The 23,829-nt window shown below is 37.2% G+C and overlaps 1 protein-coding gene across 1 annotated transcript; it reads right to left on the bottom strand.

Moving 5' to 3' along the window:
• GNAT3 (G protein subunit alpha transducin 3) lies at nt 1-23,690 on the bottom strand. The gene is made up of 9 exons (XM_032688246.1): nt 23,682-23,690; nt 21,533-21,650; nt 15,073-15,115; nt 13,622-13,763; nt 10,092-10,249; nt 6,099-6,227; nt 1,913-2,042; nt 1,553-1,706; nt 1-255 (listed from the first exon to the last, which is right to left on the bottom strand). The coding sequence occupies exons 2-9, from the start codon at nt 21,648-21,650 to the stop codon at nt 65-67; spliced, it is 1,065 nt and encodes a 354-aa protein (XP_032544137.1). The 5' UTR covers nt 23,682-23,690; the 3' UTR covers nt 1-64.
• Nucleotides 23,691-23,829: the final 139 nt, after the last annotated feature.

The following is a 23,829-nucleotide window of genomic DNA, read 5'->3' as shown; positions in this document are numbered from 1 at the left end:
TTTTATTTCCGTCAGCACATCAGATGAAGAGAGGAAAATGGACTGAGGCTCTGAGCATGAACAGCTAGAAAAGCCCACAGTCTTTCAGATTTTCTTTGATTATTATATCTGTGACTGCATCAAAAACAAATTTGACATTCTGGGTGTCCGTGGCACAAGTCAAGTGACAATATATCTCTTTATCTTGTTTCCTTATGTTCAAGTCTAGGAATTGTTTCTTGATGTAGTTTGCAGCATCTTCAAATGTGTTTTGTCCTAGTGGAAAAACCAGCAAAAACAAGAGAAGACACAATTTCAACTGATACTTCCTAAGAACTGCAAAGAGACAAGAACTTTTTTTTTCTGCCTCTTTTTTTTTATTTTCTATTGGAATTAACTTCATTAGGTGTGAAAATTTTGTATCTAAACTGCCCCCCTAAATCTAAATTCTAACGCCTAACCAGAAATCCTCATTTCTGAAGCGAAATGCTCCTGAGTAAGCCAGTGTGAAACAGTGAAGGACCTTCAAGAGAGAGAAGAAAGTGAGAGAAAGAGAAGGAAAACTGAAGGCACACAAATTCAAAGGGATTCAGACAGATAAGAGACAAATTTGGTGGGAAATATAACAATTAAGAGATAAAGAATTGAAGAAGGAAAAAGGGGAAAAAAATCAGGCGCTTTTATATTCAGTCTTAATTTCTTCATGCAGCTTTTCTGCCTTTTGGTAGCGCTCCCTCAGAACAGCAGCAGGTGTGGACACTGGTGCCACGTCCTCGCTATAAGTCTGGAGCAGGGAGCGGCTGCTGAGAGCCTTTGCTGGCTCCCATCCTGTCTGAGCCTCGGGCAAGGGTGAAGTGGTGTAGCTCCACTGAGTCTAGCACATCATGTCTGATTATCCCACTGAGCAATTTTGGGTTGCTGTGTTTATTTCCTGAGAAATGGAGTGATGGAGCTGTTTTTCAGGTAGTACACAGAACCCATCTTCTAATAATATACTTCATTCTGGACACTCCCTATCATTAATACATTAGGTTAGTATTAAAATACGAACAGATTTTGGTTTTTCTCTGGCACTTCCTGACATAGCCTTATATACTCTCTTGCATCAGCTGGGAACATCTGGTGTTATTCTTATTTCCAGTAGACACTACTGTGACATACAAAAAGAGGCAGACTTCTTTAATAGAACGAGTTCTCAAAATAGGGACAAAAACTTGGATTCAGTTATGGTGTGTGTGAGTGATAAGTTACTGCACTGAAATATTGGCTGGGTTCATCACACCACACTTCTGAAACTTCTGGGTTATTCAGCTTCCTCTACCACCAATGGAAAGAAATAAGCATCTCCAGAGAGAAAGACGAACCCACCCAAGGGTAAGGAATAGGTGAGATGAGTTGAATTCTGGCAATGTCTGTCTCACACCATTCTTTTGTGAGAAAGGCTAGATGCTTAGATAAGATGCTGAATATTTAAAGGGTTATATATAGGTGACCTAAGTCAAAGTCTCCATCTTTAATGTATGGTCTGTGCTAATCATCTGAATGTATTTTCTTCTGAACACTCCAAACTTACCATTATACTCGGGAAAGCAGATATTCAGGTGAACTTTTGTTATTTTCTCTTGAAAGAGGTCTTTTTTGTTCAGAAAGAGCACAATTGAAGTGGCTTCAAAGCACTTGTGGTTGCAGATGCTGTTGAACAAATGAAGGCTTTCGTGCATTCTATTCTGTTGAGATGCAAAAGGTAAATATGAGAGACTGACAAATCTCATCTCCGTATGTCATTTTTACTGTAATGTTCTTTACTGGAAAGAACCAATACAGTGTAATAGCCTTTAAATGGTTATCAGGGAACAGGAATAGTTCTGATATGCCATCAGAAAGTACATTAAAACTTAGAAGCAAAAAGTGTTGTTTGTCTCTTCTGACTCACCACTTCTTTATCTTCCACCAGAACCATGTCATAGGCACTGAGTGCAGCACAGAATATGATGCAAGTAACTCCCTCAAAGCAGTGAATCCACTTTTTTCTCTCTGATCGCTGTCCACCCACATCAAACATCCTTTGCAGAAAAAAATAACATATGGACAATGTAAAGCACTAACTAGTAAGGATGTAGTCATGCTGTAACACACAGAGTCAACTGGAGATGAATGACAAATATTCAGTTTTTCCAAATATCGATCTGTTTCTAGCCCAACAGGTCACGGAGTCCTATGTGTTTTTCATGGCTTTGTAGTGGGCATAAAACAAAATGTAAAGGCTTAAAAACCTGCATGTAAGAAAAACTTTCACTACTTTCAGGTGGGGCTCTGCATCTCTGTATAGGGGCTCAGTGCAGTACTAAGACTTGCAGGTAAGGATTTATTCAGGAGAGAGTTCTGAAACATCGGTAGAAGACCCTCAAATTTGGTGTCATTTGCTACTTCCTAGTTTTGCTTGCAGTGAACTGACACATTGGTCAATAAGGCTTATGACTGGAAGTGAGTCACGGGTTGACCCACTGGTTATGTGTAACTAGATTTCGCTGTCTGCTCACTGCTCTGGTGTGATCACTGAGTTTGCTATACAACCTGCAGCACATCTCTGGGGGAGGTCTCTGCCCTCTCAACCTCGTTAGTTGCTCTTTAAGTAGCAATTCCTGCGGAGTAGGAATCCCTTCTTTTGTAGGGAGGGAACTGTAGGGGTGCCCTTGTCTGCATTAATTTCCTTCAGACTTTGCCAGGAAGTAGTACTTTTAGGTAGTCATATGAACTTTAGATGGACTCTTTATAAGGGATCCAAAGCCAATTGAGCACATCTAGATGGAATCTAGTTAGGGCCAAACTAGGATGGAGCTGTCATCAAAGCTACCATTGTTCTGCTTAGCCCTAGCTTTCAAAATTCCCACTTATATTTGAAATTCTTTAGTGATAAGGGATAGAACATTCTTTTCACTATTTTTCCAAAATAAAAGATGTCAAACTTGAAGATTTTCCAACTGCATTATTAAGGAGGAAGACCATAAAAATAAAATTTATCCTAATCTTAGGTTTTCTCTTTCCTTGTGCACATGATGACTTTTCCCTGTGCTGCCTGTTGTTGAACTTAAAACTGTAAAACCTAATCTCCTGTTGCATCAGCCCTTTCTTCAAGAAGATGCATTAGATCTCTGGATGTATCTCCTACAGTATCTGAAAATTAAACACAACTCAATTCTTATAACAATGAATATATTGGCATTCAGTATTGAAACAATTATGTCAATAGTAAACAGAGCAAGAAGAATTTGTTACTGAAACACTGCTTTTTGCAGTATATTGATCCTCTGTTTTCTTCACCATCAGCAGTGCAGCTGATGGTAACAAAGGTTATTATTTATCATTTTCCATCCTGCTTAGAAGAAATCAAACTCTTCCCAATGCTCATAATGAACTGTTTCTGCAGCAGAGCAGCAATGAGTTATTTTTTTCTGGTACATTTAATCATTTTTTTTCATCACTGGGTGTCTACAAAAGTGAATTATTTTGGAAATCAGGAAGCTGATTGTGGAGCAAGATTTTGATAAAAGTAATGGCATTCTTCCAAGCATATCTTCACTGAGCTCAGAACACCTACTAAAGAGTGAGTGCAGTATGAATAAAGTGTCTCGACTTTTGGCTGTGATTAGTGCCCAAAAGACAACTGCCTTCCTTGATTTGTGGTACAGCACAAAAAAATAAAAGCTTAAAAATTCAGTCTGCAGTAAAGTTTTGCAAGCATTCATAATCATATGAATCCATATTCCCTTTCCTGCAAGTTTTTAGCATATGGCCCTGTGAATATTCATGAGAAGTCTGCTAATATATGACAAGATCAAAGCCAGAGGCAACGCTTATGGGCAGTTCTTGTTGTACTAATCTTAGGTTGCTTAGCTCTTCTCATGCCAGCCCAGAACTTAACATGTGCATACATAAAACTGAAGTCTCTTCCTGAGTGGTAGAAAATGAGATGATCTTTTTCTTTTACCCAGATAGTTAAAGTTAGTGTAAAAATCTCTATATTTTCCCAGAAATGCTCTTGCAAAACTTAGCTGCAGATATGGAATTAGCTGTAAATTTATTAGGCCTGAAGGTTAAAATAAAACCTGCCTGATTTCAGTGACACTCTCCCTGGCACAGCAATAGAAACAACAGTAGAAGAGGAGCTGTGAAGATCAGAACTTTTAGAAATATTTAAATATATTCTGAACTCTAAGTCAACATTAGTGAAACAAATTGAAGAGCGCATGAAAGCTAAATTACACTAAACCAGCAAAGTAACTACTAAGAAAAGAGCAAATAAAAATCGATGTTTTCTGTGCAACTGTAATTCAGTTACAGCACTGAAATTTAGACTTTTACTGCACAGATACAGAATGTTTTCTGCCTCACTCAGTTCAGAAGAGGGACAAGTGTTTGGTGAATGAGGCATCTGTTCATAGGGATTTTTTTATGCATGTGTGGCTTGTGACCCGAAGCCCAATCAGTACATCAGCCAAAACTCACTCTGAATGTGGAAGTGTTCCTCTCTTTATAGATGTTTCTATGGTACTTATCAAACTTAGTGCAGAGTCATCAGGATCCTCCATCTGGTTTGCACTGCTCTGATAATACAAAGTAGCAGTAACTGGTTGGTTAAAATGGATTTATAACTGCTCTGCATCCCTACAGCAGCTCAAATCCCTCAGACTATTTTGTGGTGATTTTACCTCCTATTACTCAACTGTCTGCAACTAGCAATGAATTTACTCACATAACTAACACTACTATAATGCATAGCAGAAAGGGTAAAAATGCTGGGTTTGTGTCTGTAGTGGCATTAGGAACCTTCCTATTGTTTACAGACACTTGGGTAACTAAATTCTCAGTTGTGCTGCTTTTCAGTTAGACCTAGACACTAATGCTGGTATTCTAATATCAGGACTGATAACATCCATGTCAAAGAGCATTTACACTCTGGTGATTTCTTTCTCCACCCTGAATTTCTTTCTTACATAAACTATGATCGTAACTGAAGGTACTCAAATTTCCAGTATAAAAAGCTGCCTGGAAATACATTAACCAAAGAAAAAGAATATGATATCTATGAGATTGTACTACAGAATTTGTGGGTAAGTGCTGAATTTTCACAAGTGACCAGGGTATTAATAGGTGATAATAATTTATTTGTAGGGCATCTACTTCAGAATCTCATCTTGTATATGTAAACTCTGTTGTGTCAAAGCATCTGTGTGGTAGCATAGAGGGCTTGGGGAATCTTTAATTGGCACATGAGGAGAAAAAAAGATGAATGAAAAATGTAAAAGTTATAATGCTCATGCTTTATAAATCTGTCTGTCTCTACAGGCAGTGTCTTGTCTAGACTGCATTCCTCAGTATGCACCCCAGCCTTTAAATTAAGAATTAAATGGATTTCAGTTCATAGAGAAAAGTATTATAGAACACTGAAACGATCATAATTCATTCAAATCCATTTTCATGTGGAATTGGATGTTTTTAACTGGTTCACCAAGCATAACAAAATCTTGAGTAAATGTATAAAATATTTCAGTCAAATTTCTCAGAGGCATTATTTTCAAAAATTTTTTCTGAGTATTTTGCTTTTCATCTTAAATGAGCATGAAGGCATGCATGATAATGCTGAAATTTCCTATGGGACAGAAATTTTTTTATTTTTTTTCCAAGTGTAGGGCATTGCAGTGCTAAGAGCAGTTATTTCCATTCTCAAAAGAAGAGTGAAAGGTTGAGAGTGCATGCAAATTGATAGTCATCAAATGTTTTTGCATGCCGTTAAGGACATTTAGGCAGGTAAATTTCATAAATGTCACAATTATTCAAATGAGAGGATACAACTAATGCTTTTTAGACATTTACATATGTAAAAATGTCCTCTGAGAACCTGATATTCTGAGACCTCTGTATAATGGTTCATTATATGCTCAAAGTTGGAGTAATAATAGTAAAATATCTTGCTTTTTTCATGGTGTCAAAATGTTAAATAAGATTGGATTCAAGGATATCACAGTGGGATTACCTGCATTATAATAGGTAAATGTCTTTGAAAGAAAATGCTTAAGAAAGATAAACCCCAAGAAAACTGTCAAATATGGCTTTCATACCTGAAGTTCAAATCCTTGAAAGAAAACTGAGTCTCTATAATCCCAGTTGTCTGCACTCGGGAGTGCAGAACGTCTTGCTCACTGGGCACATAGTCTGACATTGCCAACCTGTCCAAATCATTGAGGTAACTAAGAAGAGTAAAAAAGAAATGGTGGTTGGTGAAATCAAAAAGTGAAAAGTACATTACACAATCACTTCATATTGAGCCACTTTTAAATACGTAATGTAAATTATACATTTAAATACAATGCTACTGGGTTTTATACAACTTAGCTCCACAGTCCAGAGCCTTTCTTCTTTTTTCCTTGCATATAGAAGTGTAATTTAGTTGTACATAATAAATATCTTCCTGAGAATTTCTGTTCAGAAAAATCCTTATTTTCCTCAGGGGTGCCAAAAAAACACCTTGTCAGGTAAGGGGGTTTGGCTATTTTGTCTCAACAAGTGGGGATTTCCACCACAGGGGAAGAATCACAAGCATCTTGCAGAAGCAGATGCATTAGGAGTCACCACAGCATCTCAGACTGTTGGCAACAGTATCTTCCTTCCTAAAGGAAAGAGAGGGCATAATATTTTGGAAGAATTAACTTTTAGGGGCTATTTTCCCTGCAGACCTCTCAGTTTACAAGCGGAAGGTATACGGTAATTTAAAAAAAAAAATAATTTTGTAATAAAAACCAAAAGCTTCAATGTAGCTGAGGATCTCCTGTGTTTGTATTTGGATAACCCCATGGAAAGGTATGGATTACTTGCCTTTATTTCTGGCATACAGAGATAAAATCTGCACGAAATGAGAATCCAAACCAGATCTTGAAACCTGCTCTTGTCCTACCACCAACCCTTCTCCTGTGTCTTTTAGGAGCACAAAGCTTTCTACAAATGGCTGGACAGGGCCTGTGAATTCTACTGGCTGGTCTAGGAATCTCTGGAGAGGTTATGAATTGACAAAAGAAAAAGAAGAGGTGATGACTGCGTATCTTCCTACCTTTTAACTGCTAATATTCAAAGAAAAAACAAAGCCAAAAGCAAGAAACCACATATAGCAGTTGAAACATTTTCAAGCTTTTTGGTGTCCCAGTTGGCACCATTTCATTTGCAGCCTCGTGTCTCTGACAAAGTAAACACTGTCTCTCTAAAGTTTATTAGGATTCAGGCCACCTTTTTTCCCTCTCTACACTGTCTGCCCAGCATCAAGTTCTGCTGTTCAGTTTAACCAGAAGCTTCCAAAACAAACCTCACAGCTCCACATCCTTGTCTGCAATATTTAATAAATCTGTAAAATAATAATAATTAAAAAATAGAATAAAATTAAATAAAATAAAAAAATTAAAAAGCTAGAATCTTTCATTTGGATGTTTCCAAGTAATGCTTCCAAATGGGATTTTCTCATTTTAAGTTGAATAGACTGTATCCACTCAGCAAGGAGTGCTGATCTGAGTAATTCAATGTTTGTCCATTATTTGAGGCCAGGAAAAAATGTGTTTGGGTTTTTTTTTTTAAAAAAGGCAATATATCTCTGTTTCTCTGAGTAGGGCCTGAGGCAAACTCATCTCAGCTCACCCTTGTGGAAGGAAGCAACAAAAGGCATTTTGCTATTTACAAAGCATGTAAGCACTAAACCAAACACTTTTACATAAAATTACTTATAAAGTTCTGATAGCTCTTAGTTCACAAATGCCTAAATTCAATTCAAGACAGACAATTGTAATTGCATACAAAAATAGACCAAGTTAATTATCTAGGTAATGGAGCAAGAGAGGGAACTTCACACTCCCCCTAAAGCTGTAATCAGCCTCAAGAGGAGACTCTACAGACCAGCTCTTCACTGGCAAAGGAGGGAATGGAAATTATTAGGTCAATCCAAATGCTGATCTTTCCTTGGCTTGAATTAGGAGACATGAGTCCTACCCTGGGAGGCAAAGGACTGAGTAAGCAAGATGCACCATGTACTACTGGTAGCTATACAATGACATTTAAGGTCACAATGTATAATGTTTCTTTTGCCCTTTCCTTACTCATCACTCCATATTAAAACAGAATTAATTCCAGGTGAGTCTAAGGAAGAAATTCCAGACAAATTTAGTATAGAGGGAGTTTTTCTATTATTCAGATCTCATTTTTTTTCCCAGTTAAAACACACAAAGGAAAGGCAGTGATCAAACTTCATTAGCATGAATTAATGATGAAAAGTCTTAGAGAAGATAACCTCAGAAAGTCAGAGTTTGCACAGTATAAATCAATATTCTTTGTAGGAGCTGATTCACGGGAGCTGAGGAACAGGGTTTTGGTTTTAAAAGAAATTGAACTGCAGCATTAGATGGTTAATTGACCGTAGCTGGCTTTGAACTGATCATTAGAAGCACAGCAGCAAGGGCAAATATTAAGTTGATTTTAAAGGTTCAGAGCCAAAGGCTAGATTTTAGAAGCATCAGGTGCCATAAGATGAAGACAGAGGATTAGCAGGATTTTCAGAAGTGTTCAAGCAGATGAAAAACATATCACTGTAGTGGCTTTTAATGTAACTCTAGCAATAAATAATGATTACAGACACAGTCTATATTAACTTACTTAAATACTGAAACTTATTGCAAGTTAAAAAATGACAGAGAACATAACACTGAGAGGGAATTAGTTTAGACTCTCCTGTCTTCTTTTCAGAAAACAAAACCTAATCTACCAGGCATAGTGTACGCAGTAGAATGTTAGCTGGTAAACAGGTGATATTTTTTTTTTAATGTAAAGAGGTGTTTTTCCTTTTAATTTTGATGGTTTGTTATAGGGTTTTAGTGCTGAGAACTGCAGTGGGGCCTGTCAGAAAGGGTATGTTAAGAAAAAAAGATTGCCCTATTGCTATAGGAATACAAGGCTGCCATAAAATACTATCAAATAAAGCATAAATAAATACAGGCAGTATTTTCTTTGTTTAGGAATCTTGCATTCTTCATTCTTGTTTGGAAGATACAAACAGATAAAGAATTTTTAATATTTTCATGGTATATCCCCTGTACTATCTACAAGTACTGAGCTGTGACTGCCCTCAGGTTGCCTGGCTCCCAGCCCAGCCTCCAGCCATGCCTTTCCCTGCTGAGCAGAAGGGACACCCAACACCTTGGAAGGCTTCACTCTGCAGGTGCCCTCAGCCTGCAGGAGGAGCTGCAGGAGCAGGGAAGCCTCCAAATGCAGATGGAAGATGGACCTCAGCTGGAACAACCCTCTGCCCCAGGTCCAGAGTCAGACTTGCACACCTTGGGAAAACTCTGACCCAGGTGACACCTCCCTTCATGGTCTTGTATGAGCTGAGCGAGAGGACAGCAGAGCAGGACTGTAGCCTGAAAGACCAGTTATAGAAGCAGACAATCCAGGGAGTCATGAAAAGTCTAAACCCACTGAGTACATCTAAGGTAAGAGATGTGCCCCAGCTCAACAGTGACCCTTCATGGGGTCAGAGCTGAGCATCCCTAGTCCCCTGCTTATCTGTCTGCCACCTCCCAGGACAGAAAGGAAATTGAAGCAGTCAGGTTAGAGAGTGGCTGCAGCACCACTGACTCAGCTGGATGCTGACATGGTAACGGCCCAGGGAACATCTATCCATGCAGCTGGATTAGTTTAGAGGAAAGTTTTTAGTTTTCTCCAGGCTTACATTTAGCAGCTTGAAATGTGTACAAAGTACAACTTTAGGTAGAACATAAACCATTTCAATTCACCCTTTCCCCCATTTTGTCAATCTTAGAATTAGCCAGAGAGAGAACAGACCTTTTTTCTTTTTTTACGGTTTAAACAAACACAGAAACAAGTTGTTCCTTAATCTCACTTGTTTCCTTTAGTTAAACATTTCTAACATGTCATGAACATTAGCAAAAAACCCTCATTCTTTTTCTGGTTAATGAACAATAATTTCCATTTGCTGCACATGAGGGGTATAGTTCTTGTCTCAAGCCTTCCTAGCTGTCCATGCAGCAGTAGCCAGCTGCTCAGCAGCTGCTGTCACCTACTAGGCTGCCGAGTCACTGAGCTGGTACTCTGCTGCCCTGGCGAAGCAGGCCTGGGTCCCGCCGTCGCGCCACAGCTGTTTGATGAGCTCAACCAATTCAGAAGACATGTTGCCATCCTCCAGAGTTGTTGCCATGGCACACAGCTTCCTTTCATCTTCCTAAAGAGAAATTTCAGTAAATATTGTGCAAGCGCGCTGTGCCCCTCCACCTCCCTGAAGACGTGCTTGGTTTATAATGAGTTGCAGGGAAAAAATTTCTCATTTTCACTTTTTTTTCTAGGTAGCTGTTCTCCTCTGTGTGTGTGTAAACATGCTTTTACAAGCTCACTTCCCTTTAGCTAGTGCCAAGGTTAGACTTAAATCATGATACACAGAGTTTCCATCTTTTTTTTTCTGTTTGCTTTGTTCATACAAGGTCTCGGTTTCATCTTGGCACAAGTATTCAAAAAAAGTCCAGTTTGTAAGTAAGGCTTTTATTGTAAGAGAGAGTACTAGGGTATCAAAAATTAAATTAGACAGGATATTTAAAGTTAACTATATCTAAGCAGAAATCTATAGACAAATGTATTTTTGAATGTATTTGAAAGAAAAAATTTCTAGCTTTAGGCCACAGTGAGAAATGTGGCAAAATGAATATAACTAGTGAATGGATTTCCTATATGTTCTTTTATGTGGGGAAGAAGAAACCTGCACCAGAACAAAATCCCAAATATTTTAAATATATTATTCTATAATTTCTTCCTTTTGTAGTCAAACCAAAAATACTTCCAGTAGTCTATTACATTAAAAATATTTCTTTTCAGTAGTTAACAGCTTAGGGATGCACTGTGAATAAAGAGCATGATTAAAATAGAGTCATTTGATACACTGCCACAGCAGGGGATAATTATAAAATATAATTCCTTCCTAGTTGTATAAGTAGACAACTGAAGTGACTCTCAGTCAATAGTTGCAACAGTATAAATGGATTCTGATAGACACTGTTTTGGCAGGGAGTATGTTTTATTCAAAAATAGAAAACATCTTCACAATAATTTATTTTAGGAATGTGCTATATCTTTATCTCTCAACAGAAAGTGAAGTTTATGGAAACTTCATAGAAGTCAGAAACAAATATGAAACACTGCACGTTTTCTGAAATTTTGGAGAAATTGAGTTAGCATGGGGGAAAAAAAAAAGGGGGAAATTACCACTAGAAAACTGCCCTTATTGGAACAAGGAAGGTGGACAGCTCTATAACTGCTCTTCTACATTAAATCCCACCCACATCCTCTCGTGCAGCGCTGGAATCAGCAGAACTGGGTCACGCTTTCTCTTGTGTGCCCTGCATTTGTCTCCAGGGTTCAGCTTCAAGATATGAGTTTGAATGTCCTCTCTTGAAGATATGATATATCATCTAATGATTACAGTTATCCATCTACTAGGTTGGATTTGTTGGTTGAGCAGCCTCCATCAAGAAGCCTTGAGCTCAGAGCCTCCGGGTGCGAGGTAAATGTTCATTGATTATTATGCAAAAGGTGGCAAATGTGGATTTTGGTGCTTACATAATGAAGGAAGATTAAGCAGCAGATTGAGCTTATCATAAACCTGATTCATACAATGTTTTGTTTCTCACTGTCATTTGCACAGGCTTCAGATGATTTTCATATTAAAACCAGATTGGAATGAGCCTTTAGAAAGAAAAAATTACCTCCCTCCCCAGAACAGATGTTCTTTAAATTAAGTTTAAATATCCCTTAAATATCCCTTTAAGGACCAGTAAGAGATATTTCAGGCAGACCTGGAACATGGGTAAACCCATTGCTTTCGAGACCAAGATAATCCCAGTCCTTGGACTAGACAATTTAGGCAGTTAAATCTGGTCCAGGACAGAAAAAAAGCAAAGTACAACTGAAATCAAAGCTTATCTCAAAACAACTCAAGCTTACCAATGGCTCATGATTTTATGTGAAAGGGAAGCTAAGTTTTATGGGGTTCTTGGGAGAAAGGGCAAGGTTTAGTGGCGATTCAAATAAATGTGACCAAAATTTCTATTTTCTTTAAAACTCACATCCAGATTGTTCTTACATATTTTGGGGGGAAAAGAAGGCAGGCACTGCAAATATTTTATACAGTTATATTCAACCATGTTCCTGGAGGCCTGTTCTGCAATGACAGTAAGAGTGCGCTGACTGTGCTATAAATGATAAACTTACAAAAGCTGTGTTTTCTGCATTTGGTTATGTATAATGCTAAGAAATGAACTGGGCTATTTAACAAAAATTTTCAATTCCCAGTTCTCCAGGCTGTGAAATCCCTTGAAAAGAATGTCTATGAAACTGGCATAGAGTGAGCATGTATAAATATCTCAGAAAATTTGGCAGGGCTGAGAAAAGAGACTGAAACTAGGACACGGGAAGAATATATTTTAATTACAGGTGGCAAAGAGAGTCTGGACCACGGGCTAAGATATCATGGGCTAAGCCAGGACCTGTGGCTAGATGCTGCAAGGTCCAGCTATCTTAGGCCATGTAGTTTGGTTGACAAGTCCTTATGCAGTACAGCACGTTAACATTGTCCTATTTTCTGTGTGCTGCTTTCGGGCTTTGTTATGCTTGTTTGAATGACTTGCATTCATGGAAAACATTTAATTTCTATTTTTGTGAAATGCCTGTGTGAGCTTTAGTAACCTCTCAAGCTTTTGTTTATCATTTTTTAGGTCAAAGTACCACATGTCACTATAATGAAATGTAGACTTTTGGAACAAGAAAAGCTCTTTCAGATAAGCAGATGTTATTCCCTCCAAGATAAACCTCTAGGGATTAGGCAGAATTTGCCAAAACTGGAATCAACTGCTATTCTGACAGACCTTTGAGAAATTCTCAGCAAGATCTGAATTACAGGCAGTAGACTAAATCATTGCACAGAGAAGAAAAGGTTTTCCTTCATTTCTGTCCCTGAAAATTCAATGTGATTGACAAAAGATAGCAGGTCTCCTTGCTGTGGCTTTCCCTCTATGTGCCTGCACAGAGGATTGACAACTGTGCCAGGAAAGTCAGACTCCACTTCCCCATGGTGCCAGTGGGCCAGTACTGCATCCATACAACGGGGAGGTCTCTGCTCCAGGAGCAATGTCAAACTGAAATTCTCCCAACAAGCCTACATGATCCTTCCTTACATGGCTGAACCCCAAGGTTTGTTCATAAAAGGGAAATATTTTTTTTACGTTTCCCAATAGCAATAAGTGACTAAGCAGTTAAGAAAAGGTTCTGTTGGTTTTTGTGTTTGTTTTTTTTTTTTTTTTTAATAGTGTCTTTGCAAGTTGAACATTTCTTTTGTAACAATCAAAATGGCAATTTAGGTAAAGGTTAGACCTTTGGGCATGAGTCTTGAGAAAACAAAAATACATCTTGTCACATGTAACTCAAGCAGTACTTGGTTTCCACTGCCATAAAGAAACTTCTGGACCCTCTTTGTTCTACTAGTCTACTATTATACTGTGAAAAAAAGGTGTTTCAATGTCTATTTCAAGATAAAGATTATCACACTCACAGTTCTAGCAGGGTTTTCATAACTGATTCCTAACTTAGTCATTGCTTTCACAATAGACAGGATAGACTGCACGGTGTTACTGTAAACGATAGGTCTGAACTCCATGCGTTCCTGGTAGGTGAAACCGTCTTTATGGATGATCCTGGTGTAAAAAAAAAAAAAAAAAAGTAAAAAAAAGCTTTACGGGATGCATTCAAAAGAATAAAAGAAAGGAATGAAAAATTGGATCAGATGCTTTTGTGGTCAGCAGAAAAAAGAACTTAATCGATTTGGTCCTTGGAAAAACATTTATCAGTGGTTGATCTGCCTATTCTGCTAGAACAGGGAAACAGCAATTTCTCCATCTATGTGAGGTTAAATCTGTGAACCCAATCTAACTGAACAGGTACTGTTTTTTCACCTTGTGCATCAAGCAAAATTATCTCTCATAACCATCCCCATCTTTTTAGGGCCTTGTAGTATATCTATATTTTGAGCATCAGTAGATATTGCGCAAAGCCCAGTGGACGGATATAACTTCGATTGAAATCTTCAGACTGAAAAAAATGAGGTTTAATAATGAGAATATTATATTAATAGGAGTAAAATTTCCATGATTTTGCTGAAAATTTTATTTTCAGGAAATTTTTTTTTTTTGTATCAGCCTTCTTTGGAAAATATTAGGCTTCACTGAAAAAAAACCACACCAAAACTGAAATTGGGGGTTTTTTAACTGAAAAAAAATCCTTAAAAAGAAGTCATTGGTTGTAACAGAAAGATGACATTTTATATGAAAAATGATAATTTTTTGAACAGTTTTCCTGTAAAATAATTTATATTTGTGATCAAGTTGACAGCACAGGACTTTAAATATAACTTTCATCTTTGCACTGTTCTGCCCCCTCCTCCATGCTGTTAAAGCTTATCAGCCTTCTTAAAGTGCTCAGTTCAGAGGAACGTTTAATCTGCTCCTATTTGGGGAAGCTTTGAGCACAATACACTTCAGTGGTTTGCTGAATAGGGAGGGTCTCCTGAATGGAACTCAGACCAGAAATAAGTTTATCCACCATTTAACTGGAGAAAAAGGGTTAGCAAAGTATTTGATGGATGGTTCTGAATCTGTCTTATTAAAAAATGAGCTACTTGAATAATATAAAATTGTTCTTATGACACAATATTTTTTATTAAACTCTTTAAAATGCATTGGCGAAGATGTTAAATAGGTAGGGGAACTTAAATTCAGACTAGTATTATTGCTTTTGTAAGACAGTTTCCTTGATTTTTACACAGGAAGAGATTGGTGCTTACAGAGTGACTTTTTATTTATTGTGCAGTTGAATGATAACTTGATTTGAATGATGTTTCTTTACATTTTATTCAAATAAGCACAAACATTGTAATAAGTCATAAGCTAGATAACTTATACTACAAATACCAAATTCGACAACTTATATGCATATTTAGATACTTACTTCATTTGCTTTACAATAGTGCTCTTCCCTGACTCTCCAGCACCTGCAGAAGGGAAATGTTGAGAAGATGTGATTGACAGATGAATAAGAAGCAAGTACTGAAAATAACTTTCTGGAACACAGAATTTTCTATCTATGTAGAAATGTACAGATGTTTTAGATTCCCATTGTACTAACTATAAACCCTCTCTAGCGTCCAATTGGATTTAAAAACAACAAAATCTTGGTACAAATATTAATTGTGGAAAGGAAAGGGACACTTAAAAACAAAAGAAAGTTCAGTCAGTTAAGAGTATAGACTTTTTAATTAGCAAGGAAGTGAAATATGGCTCATATTTTGATTTCATCTCTGGCTGATGGGCAGGAAGACATGAACAAGCTACAGCTTGTGATAGTGTCCTATTCATTGCATGATTTGTAGCTGCTGATTTAATGTGTATTATGACCTTTTATAAGGCAAACCAGTGAGCCTCATGCCCTTTAGCCAGCCTCTCTGAGAAAGTGGAAAAGCAGAATGTGGAGACTTGCATGTGGTCAAGCTCATGATGCAAAGGCAGCACATAAGCACAAGACTTGACCCCAGTGTCCTGTCAGTTCCTCTGCCCTGTGGTGTTCTGCCATGAAGAAGTGTGGCTGGGAGTGGGAAACCAGCAGAGCAGCACAACAGTTCCAGATTGGGAATGATTCTGCAGGAAAATCCCACAGCTGTCAGGGAGGTACAGGCATCTGCTTGCACAGCCAGTTGCAGAACTAGGGCATAGGTTTGACCAGATTATGTACAATTAATTTGCCTTCTTATCTCATGGAAAGTGAGTAAGCACAATGTAAACTGTCTCCATTAGAAATCAACATGAGTGACTATCATCTTTGATCAATGAGAGTGATGAGGGTTGGCAAGAGCTGCCCAACAAAAGACGGATTTTGAAAGCACCTAAAGAGAGGATTCAACTTTGAATGTGAATCCATGGGACAGGATTCATCATTGCTTTTCTCTTTGTAGATTATTACTTGCCTCATGGGATGGTGTCAAATACTTCTGACAAAAGAGAAAATCTGGGGCATAGGTTTTTTAACCAAGGGCTTCTCAGTGAACGGAACAAACCAATTACAGACTTTCCAAATGCATTTTGTAAAGCTAATAACATTCAAATGGTAGGGATTAATTTACTCAAATGAATCACAACAGATAGCAAAACACATGCAAAGCATTTTCTGAAACCCGTGGTGGGAAGGGTAGAAATGCAGGAGAAAAACAAACCCATGCAAAACAGGCTGATGCTGCCATCTGCCACAGTTTGGAAAAAATGCAAATTCACTGTAGATCATTTATTATTCTTTCCGTACTCTTCTGAAGAACTAGGTAAAGCCCCGTCAGCAAGGTGGTATTTGCTGCACTTTTTGTAGGGAAGAGAGGAGGCTGTGTTGAGAATTCATACATTCACCTCACAGAAAGATGCCAGACATCATAACATAGAAATGAACTTCTCTTCCAGGTCTGAAAGAAAATGTTAAAATAGAGTGGGAGGAGTAATTTATATTTTTTGGATGCATTTTTCTGCCTCTGCTCATCTTTAATTTATGATCCATTAATGCCTTTATCTTAACAACAGATGACTTTCAGACTTTGGCTTCACTCTGGAGTATCCTGTTAGCTGTAGCAGCATTAGGTCCAACAGGAGTTGGGTCAGGAATAAGTTACTTTGCACCTGCTTCCTTTACTCCTTCCCCTTTCCGTGCAGCCTCCTCCTATGGCCAGTCCCCAGAGTGGGAGAGCAGGGACAGACTCGCATTTCAATCCACTGTAGTAGCCTTGTTCTTGCAGAAACAATGAGAATAGTGCATAACAAAAGACTTTATGTGACTATGCAGGGAACTGAAGGCATCTTCTTTAAGCCCAGATTTTCTAAATAAAAGATGAGAACTCAGGCCAAACCTAGTCTTGTCCTGGAGCTCAGAAAGTTTAAATGTCATAGCCCATATTTTACATTTCACATATTTAAACTCTAGCTTTTTCAAATTTCCCTCTCATTTCTGTCACTATTTCCTTGACATGGATCAGTGCCCAGAAAATAGAAGCATAAAAGTCTCAGTCAATGCCTGAAACTCTGAGACCGCTCCTGGGAGCTGAAATGCGTCCCCACTGCCAGTAAGGTTGACTCTTTTTCCCAGAGGTCACATTCACTGTGTCACAGGCCATGCCATATCCACCTTCAGTGAGGTGCTGTACACGCAGAACTCTGGCTGGCTGTAACCTGCATCTCTTCTTGCTTTGGGTATTCCAGAGCTGCATCCCACCAAGTCCCAAGTCCATTACGGTTCTGGGCACCCTGGACCTGAAGTGGAGACTCAAGAAGAAGTGCTGTGTAGCATGGCTGCAAAGGAGCTGTCCCCCAGCAGCTTGACACAAATTTCCCTACTGCTCTGGGATTGCTCAGCCTCTTCTCTGCAGATCACCAGGGCATTAAGCCAGAGCAGAAACAGAGAAAAAACTGGAAGTGCCTTGAAAATGAGTGAGAATCTCTCAAATTCAAAACAGAACAGAACCCAGGTCCTCAGCTGTAACTTGACATTACTGTTTTTCTAAGCAGAATTTGTTAAAATGGCTGTGGAGAGTAGAAGCTCCTTTCTGGACTGGCATCTGCTGAGACATTGAAGAAAGTTCTTTGTATATATTAAGGTGCTTTTGTATCTCTGATCAAGAGCTATTATCTCTTTACAATTATTAACTATCTGGAAGGAAAGGTTTAGTTTAGGAAAGTTTCCATATTTAAAGGTAAGGAAATAAAAAAAACCTTATTGAATTCTCTGTTTGAAACCTGTCAGAAAAAACATTGACAATGACATAAACTAGCAAAAAGCAGGAAAAGAAAATATTCAAAAATAAAATCAGAAAATGTTTCACACATCTGCCTGAAGCCTTGTCTGTGCCATTCAGAGCTCTGGACATTGTGAACCAGAGTGGAAATCCTATCTTCCTGGTCCTCCTGCCAGACTCAACAAACTTACTCCACAAGAAAAAGAAACTAGAGGAAAAATCTAAGCTCTAACCGTCTTAAGAGAATGAAGTCCTTAAACGCTGATCCACCCCCTAAATAAGAAAATCAGTGCATTCCCATCAATAGGATTATTGGACTGTCTTTGTGCTGTTTCCAGTTCAGGTGTTAACAGGAACTTAAGCTTTATTACCACAGTAACTGATTCATCCAACTGGTTTTGAATACCTAAACTATAAATCTCTACACTACTACTTACTAGAGATCTTTTATAGTCAGTGGAGAAAAATATTTGCTACTAAAACAAACAGCTTCAGTTTTTGTTCCCCTGAAGCAACTGTTTAAACTAAATTGTATGAGGTTAGTCCTAAAGAGAGTAAAGTGAGCTGAGGATGACCAGGTCTATTTAGGGTGAGTTTTGTCCTGACACTGAAAACTGTAGATAATGAGGACATGGAGTAATACTTAGAAAATAAATAACTTCAAAGTTTTAATGGTTATTTAAACTGAATCTAAGTTCTTATTCCTGTGAAACATCACTGTGAGCATCAGCTATTTTGGCCATATTTGAAATGTACTGTACTTTGCACACCAATAAATTGCAAACTAGCATCCCGCAAAGCATATAAACTGCATGTGACGGGGCAGGCCAGATAGGGCCCTGATACAAAAGAAATAAAACTTTCACCTTGGAGTTTGTTCCAGACTCATAAAACAACCTGATTTTTTGGAAGTATAGATATAGAGACCAGATTTGTTGGGAGATGGGACAGCTTTGACAGCATGGGAACACCTCACATAAAGGTCTTAACCCTCTTGACTCCTTGGCAACTTGTGAGGAATGTCAGAATTGACATAATTCCCCTCCTCCCCCAGTTTATTTGGGCACGTCATATAAACTACAGATCACCTCAGCCAGATAATGTGCTTGCCCAGGTCATAGAACTTAACATAAACAAATGTGGTGTCTTTGTTTTCTGAATATAATTTCTTTTTTACTAAGGGACCCATTGGAGGACACAGGGGCACCATACTAGATATTAATAATCATCTCAGGAATTGGTCAGTATACATTGGGGTTTTTTACATTTTATATGTAAGCACAAAATGATCTCACTGAAAAACTTATGATATACATATCAATTTTTTTCTGAGTGTTTTCTACCAATCTACCTATTGCAAAAAGAAACAATGGTGACATCTGCTCTGCAGTACAGAGGCAACCTAAGGTCTGACTGAACAGAAACCTAGGATCAGGGTAGAACTAGGCTGGCTTGAATAGACCTGCCCTTGATTTATGAAGTCCAAAATTTGTATCGTTTCTGAGATCACCTCAGAGGTATGGGAAGATAACAGGTACAAATCTGAACACAGTAGATTTAGTCCTCTCCTATCTGGCCATTTCACACAGTCCCTCTGGAAGGGGATACATGCTGCCCCTTATACACACAGTTTCAGCATCTGTGGTTCCAGGTGTTCAAGAGACACTTTCACTCTGGCAGTGCAATAGGCTCCAAACAGACTCACAGTTAATTCACCTCTTGCTTTTTTAAGAACAAGAAAATCTAATCTGTTAAGCCCATAATATTTTTTTTTCTCTCTTCAACATGTTTTTTACCAAGACCTTATGACCTGTTGTAAGAGGAGGAAAACGCCTTACAAAATGTTACCCACTGACAAATTTGAATTCCTATCGTGTATGACACAAGTAAAGGAAGATACTGTAGAAATCTATGAAGAAAATATTTCAGATCCTAATCATCATCTTGTCTTATGAAAAGAGTGCTCGTGTAGTTAAGGAAACTGAAATATGTTCAGATTTGAAATGAATTAAATAGAAGTCTTTTTCACATAGCTTGCAATGAATCTCAAAGTATTTTTCTAAAGGTATCTCGAGATTGATATTAATAGTGTCAGAAAAAGACTGACTATATACATTAGGAAATGTTTAAATCTACAGTCCTTAATAATAAATACATATGTAAGTTCAGCAGGGGCAGGGGGGGTCGGTAATTTAGTTTGTGTCCTGGTGTAAAACAGCCTTCACTAATACAGTGAAGGCATAAAAGCTTGAAGATCAAACTGCTTAACTTATAAATTCCTCTTTATCTGGAAAATTCCTCTTTATCCTATACATTCCTCTTAAAGGATTTCTTACATCTTCCTCATAGATAAGGTTGGATAAGGTCAGAGACAGGATGTTGAAGTAGATGGACCCTGGTTCTAACTTGATGTCCCAATTCCTTTTTTAACAATACATAAAAATTATTTAGACTTTATGAAAATTTAAATGAAAATATTGTTCTGGGGCTTTTTTTGACCAACTTAAGCTTGCCTCAGTAGGGACAATATTTTGTATAAATGTGGCACAGAAAATCTTTGCATTCTCTGCTGGATTGAAAAGCTTTGTAAGCTGCAATCTGAATCCTGATGGTACATAAAGTGTGTCAAATCGCTACTTTAACATTATTATTTGAAAAATCTGCACAATTTTCTCTTATTTGTTCTTGAATAATAATAGATTCTCGACAAATATAAATAGACTTTTTGCATAAGATACAAATCAACAGAGTTAAGTCGATTTACTTTATCTAAGGGATCTAGTTACATCTGAATAAATGTCAGTTTAAAAGCATTTGTAAGCACTGAGGTTACAATGAAGCACAAATGAGAAACAGTTTAATGATCAAATACTGTTTTTCTATTCATTGGGAGAAACCAATGTAAACTCTTATAATAGGCATCATACTGTTAGAAGAAAAATATTAAGACAGTGGAAGTGTTATTATGCTCTTGGATATTCATGCATAGTACTAAGGTAAAAAAGATACAAGAATAAAGATGTATAAAGAAAAATATTTTTTTCCTTTTGCCATTAGAACCTCTGTCTGCTAATAAATTGATCATAGTGTGAATTAGAAGTAGTAGGTTATGAGAATATTCATCTGTATTCATCTCAACACTTTTAATTCCACTCTCCACAATATCATTTTTATACATCAAAAAAGCCATTCTAAATCACTTTTAAACAGAAAGTGAAGTGCAACACTTTGGAAAATAAACAATATCAACCTTGTGACACCTATGGATTGTAACCTATGGATTGTAACCTATGGATTGTAACTCCTGCAAATGAATGTGTATGGATCCATGGAAAAAAAAAAAATCTGTGCTATGTTATTTGTAAGCAAGAATAATAACATTTACTCTAACAGTAGGTTTTCACTTAAAAATTTTCAAAGTCAAACGTTTAAAATTGAATACACACAGTGACATGGCCATTTCCAGCCTATTCCTTGTGACTTCATGAGTGGCCACAACCAGAAAACATTTCATACACATGTTATAGAATTGTCTTCTTCAATTAAAATAGTGAGGAGTGGGAAATTCACTGTACTGAAATATAATTCCAGAGCTAAACAACCCCTCAGTGGAAAAGAATCATGAGCAATTTTTATTCTATTTACCCAACAGTAGTAGTTTGACCGTCCTGGCTTCCCTCTCTGCATCGGCTTGGAGTTTCTTTTCCAGCTCTCTGGATCTCCTAGCTGACTCCTTGCTCTCCGAACTGGCTCCGCTGCCCATCTTGAGGTGTTAAAAATCCTGTTTGTCCAGATGATATACTTCTTATCAGAGAGGTTGCTTTAATTCAGAAGGACAACAGCCTGAGCTTAAAGAGAATTTAAAAATCCCATTCAACCTCTGTGGTCAGCCTTCAAATCAAATGGTCCTTTTTCACCTGTCACATGACTTGGAGATGCCATAGTCAAGGATTTACATAGGGACACAAAAATGTAGTGTAATGATGTCATAGAATTATGGTTATCCATTCAAGATCAAACCACGGTCTCTTTTTGTTCACAGAGGTTCCAGTTTCACAGGTTTCAAGGAAATGTGCAGAATGTCTTGAAACAATAAAACTGGGAATGACTATGATCACGGTAAAATTTTCAGCTCCTGAATCAGTGTGTATGCCCTGAAGCAAAAAAAAAAAGAAGCTTTAGATATCTTTGAAGCATTTACATATTTTTTTTCATCTTTCTCAGTAGTCATAGCTCTAAATATATGTATTCTTTATTTACAAATGACAGAACTTGAATTTACATGGTCAAGACATTTTTATTTTGATCTATTGACTAGCATGCAGAATATTTCATGCATTTTCATACTATGTAATGGTAAAGGACACTTTAATTTGTAACATCTTTGGAGTATTTTTGTGCAGCCATTCCTTAATTAATGTCATATCTTTTCCATTTTTCTTAATTATTTTATTAGCAGTTATCAATTTTGGCTGAAAGCACCACACCTCTTCTTATATAAGAGAGGACATAGGTCAGATTCTCCCCTCTGGCATGATAATTTCATCTTAATTTCTTCATAATGCAACAGTATTATAGAAGCATTTTATAAAATATGATGGAAATATTACTTGACATGAGATGTTAGCAGTATATTGAGAAAATATATCTACTGTAATAGTGTGGCAGTGGAAAAAATGGAATTACTGTTAGGACTAAAAGATACAAAATGCAATAATACACCAAGGTGCAAGAATAATATTCTTTCTAGTATCACACTTATTCACTTTACAAAGTATTTCAGTTGTACAAAAATAGAAACATGAAATTATATTACACTTCTGCAATTATTCACTAGTACTAATCAATAACACACCGACTTTACAGTATGTAAGTATATGAGGTACAGCATGAAAATTATGTTAAAGGGTAAAATAAGCATGAAGGTAATTTTCAGTTATGTTAGAAGTTTTTTTAAGTCTCCTTGCACTGATTTGCCAGAAATGAACAATCGTCACTTGTTAACAGCTGAATTTTTGCATATATTTACAATGCAAGAAAATTCTCTGTTTTGTTAAGCTTATATCTCTACTTTGTTTATTCTTTAAAATAAGCCATCATATCAGCCATAGTAACAACTAATTTGTTTAAAAAATTAAAATAAGTAGCTTTGGAAGTATGTTATCAGTGTCAGGTGTTTGTTTATCAGAACTGTAGTCAAGTACAATGTTCCTATGGATTTCAGGAGGGGTAAAAAAGTAAACCTGTTTGAGCACTTCTGAAAACTAACAAAATTAAAAATTAACTGTTATAGTCACAAATCATGGAGATGAACATTATCTCCAGATTAAAGGCCCAAATCACTACTGAATTGTTCCAGGCATTTACTAGAACAACTGTTCATTTTATATTTAATTTTTACAGTATCAAAGTGGAACAGAGTCATGGTAAATTATTCAGTTCTATGGATAGAAAATGGGTGTAAATAAATCATCATTTACATCATTTTTCCTAGAAGGAAAGCAATGTGAAATTATTGTGTGTCCCATAATATAGGTTTCCTAAAATTCTCTGTCATTATTATGACTACATACAGGAACTGGCTTTAAATAATTAGATCTCTGAATCAAGTAGGCTATAAAGACAATGCTTATAAATAAAGACAAAGCTAAGTATTTCACAAACATGCAGCATCTAAAACATTTTATTCATTTGATTTCATCAGTTCTCTCTTCGAACTCTTTATAGGTTGCTGAAAAAAACCCACAGCAATCTGTTCTCCGAAGAGTAAACAGGATTTCCTTTTGTGTTGGACATCCTCCTCCTCCTCCTCCTCCTCCTTTTCCTCCTCCTCCTCCTCCTTTTCCTCCTCCTCCTCCTCCTCATCACTAACTATGTTTTGGTTGAGAAAATTTTTGCTGATGATTAAGCCAGACGTAATAGACGGCTTACAGGGTTCAGTT

Source organism: Chiroxiphia lanceolata, chromosome 5, assembly GCF_009829145.1.
Source record: "Chiroxiphia lanceolata isolate bChiLan1 chromosome 5, bChiLan1.pri, whole genome shotgun sequence".
NCBI classification, from domain to species: Eukaryota; Metazoa; Chordata; class Aves; order Passeriformes; family Pipridae; genus Chiroxiphia; species Chiroxiphia lanceolata.
The sequence above is the reverse complement of the archived record's forward strand: the minus strand, read 5'-3'. Positions and strand labels throughout refer to the sequence as shown.

Bases quoted from the DNA above. Each gene is read 5' to 3' on its own strand.
- GNAT3 (XM_032688246.1), bottom strand. From the start codon at position 21,650: ATGGGCAGCGGAGCCAGTTCGGAGAGCAAGGAGTCAGCTAGGAGATCC. The intron at 15,116-21,532 runs GTAAATAGAATA...TCCCTTCTGCAG, and splicing joins GGTCAAACTACTACTGTTGG to GTGCTGGAGAGTCAGGGAAG. The intron at 256-1,552 runs GTAAGTTTGGAG...TTTTTCCACTAG, and splicing joins CTGCTTTCCCGAGTATAATG to GACAAAACACATTTGAAGAT.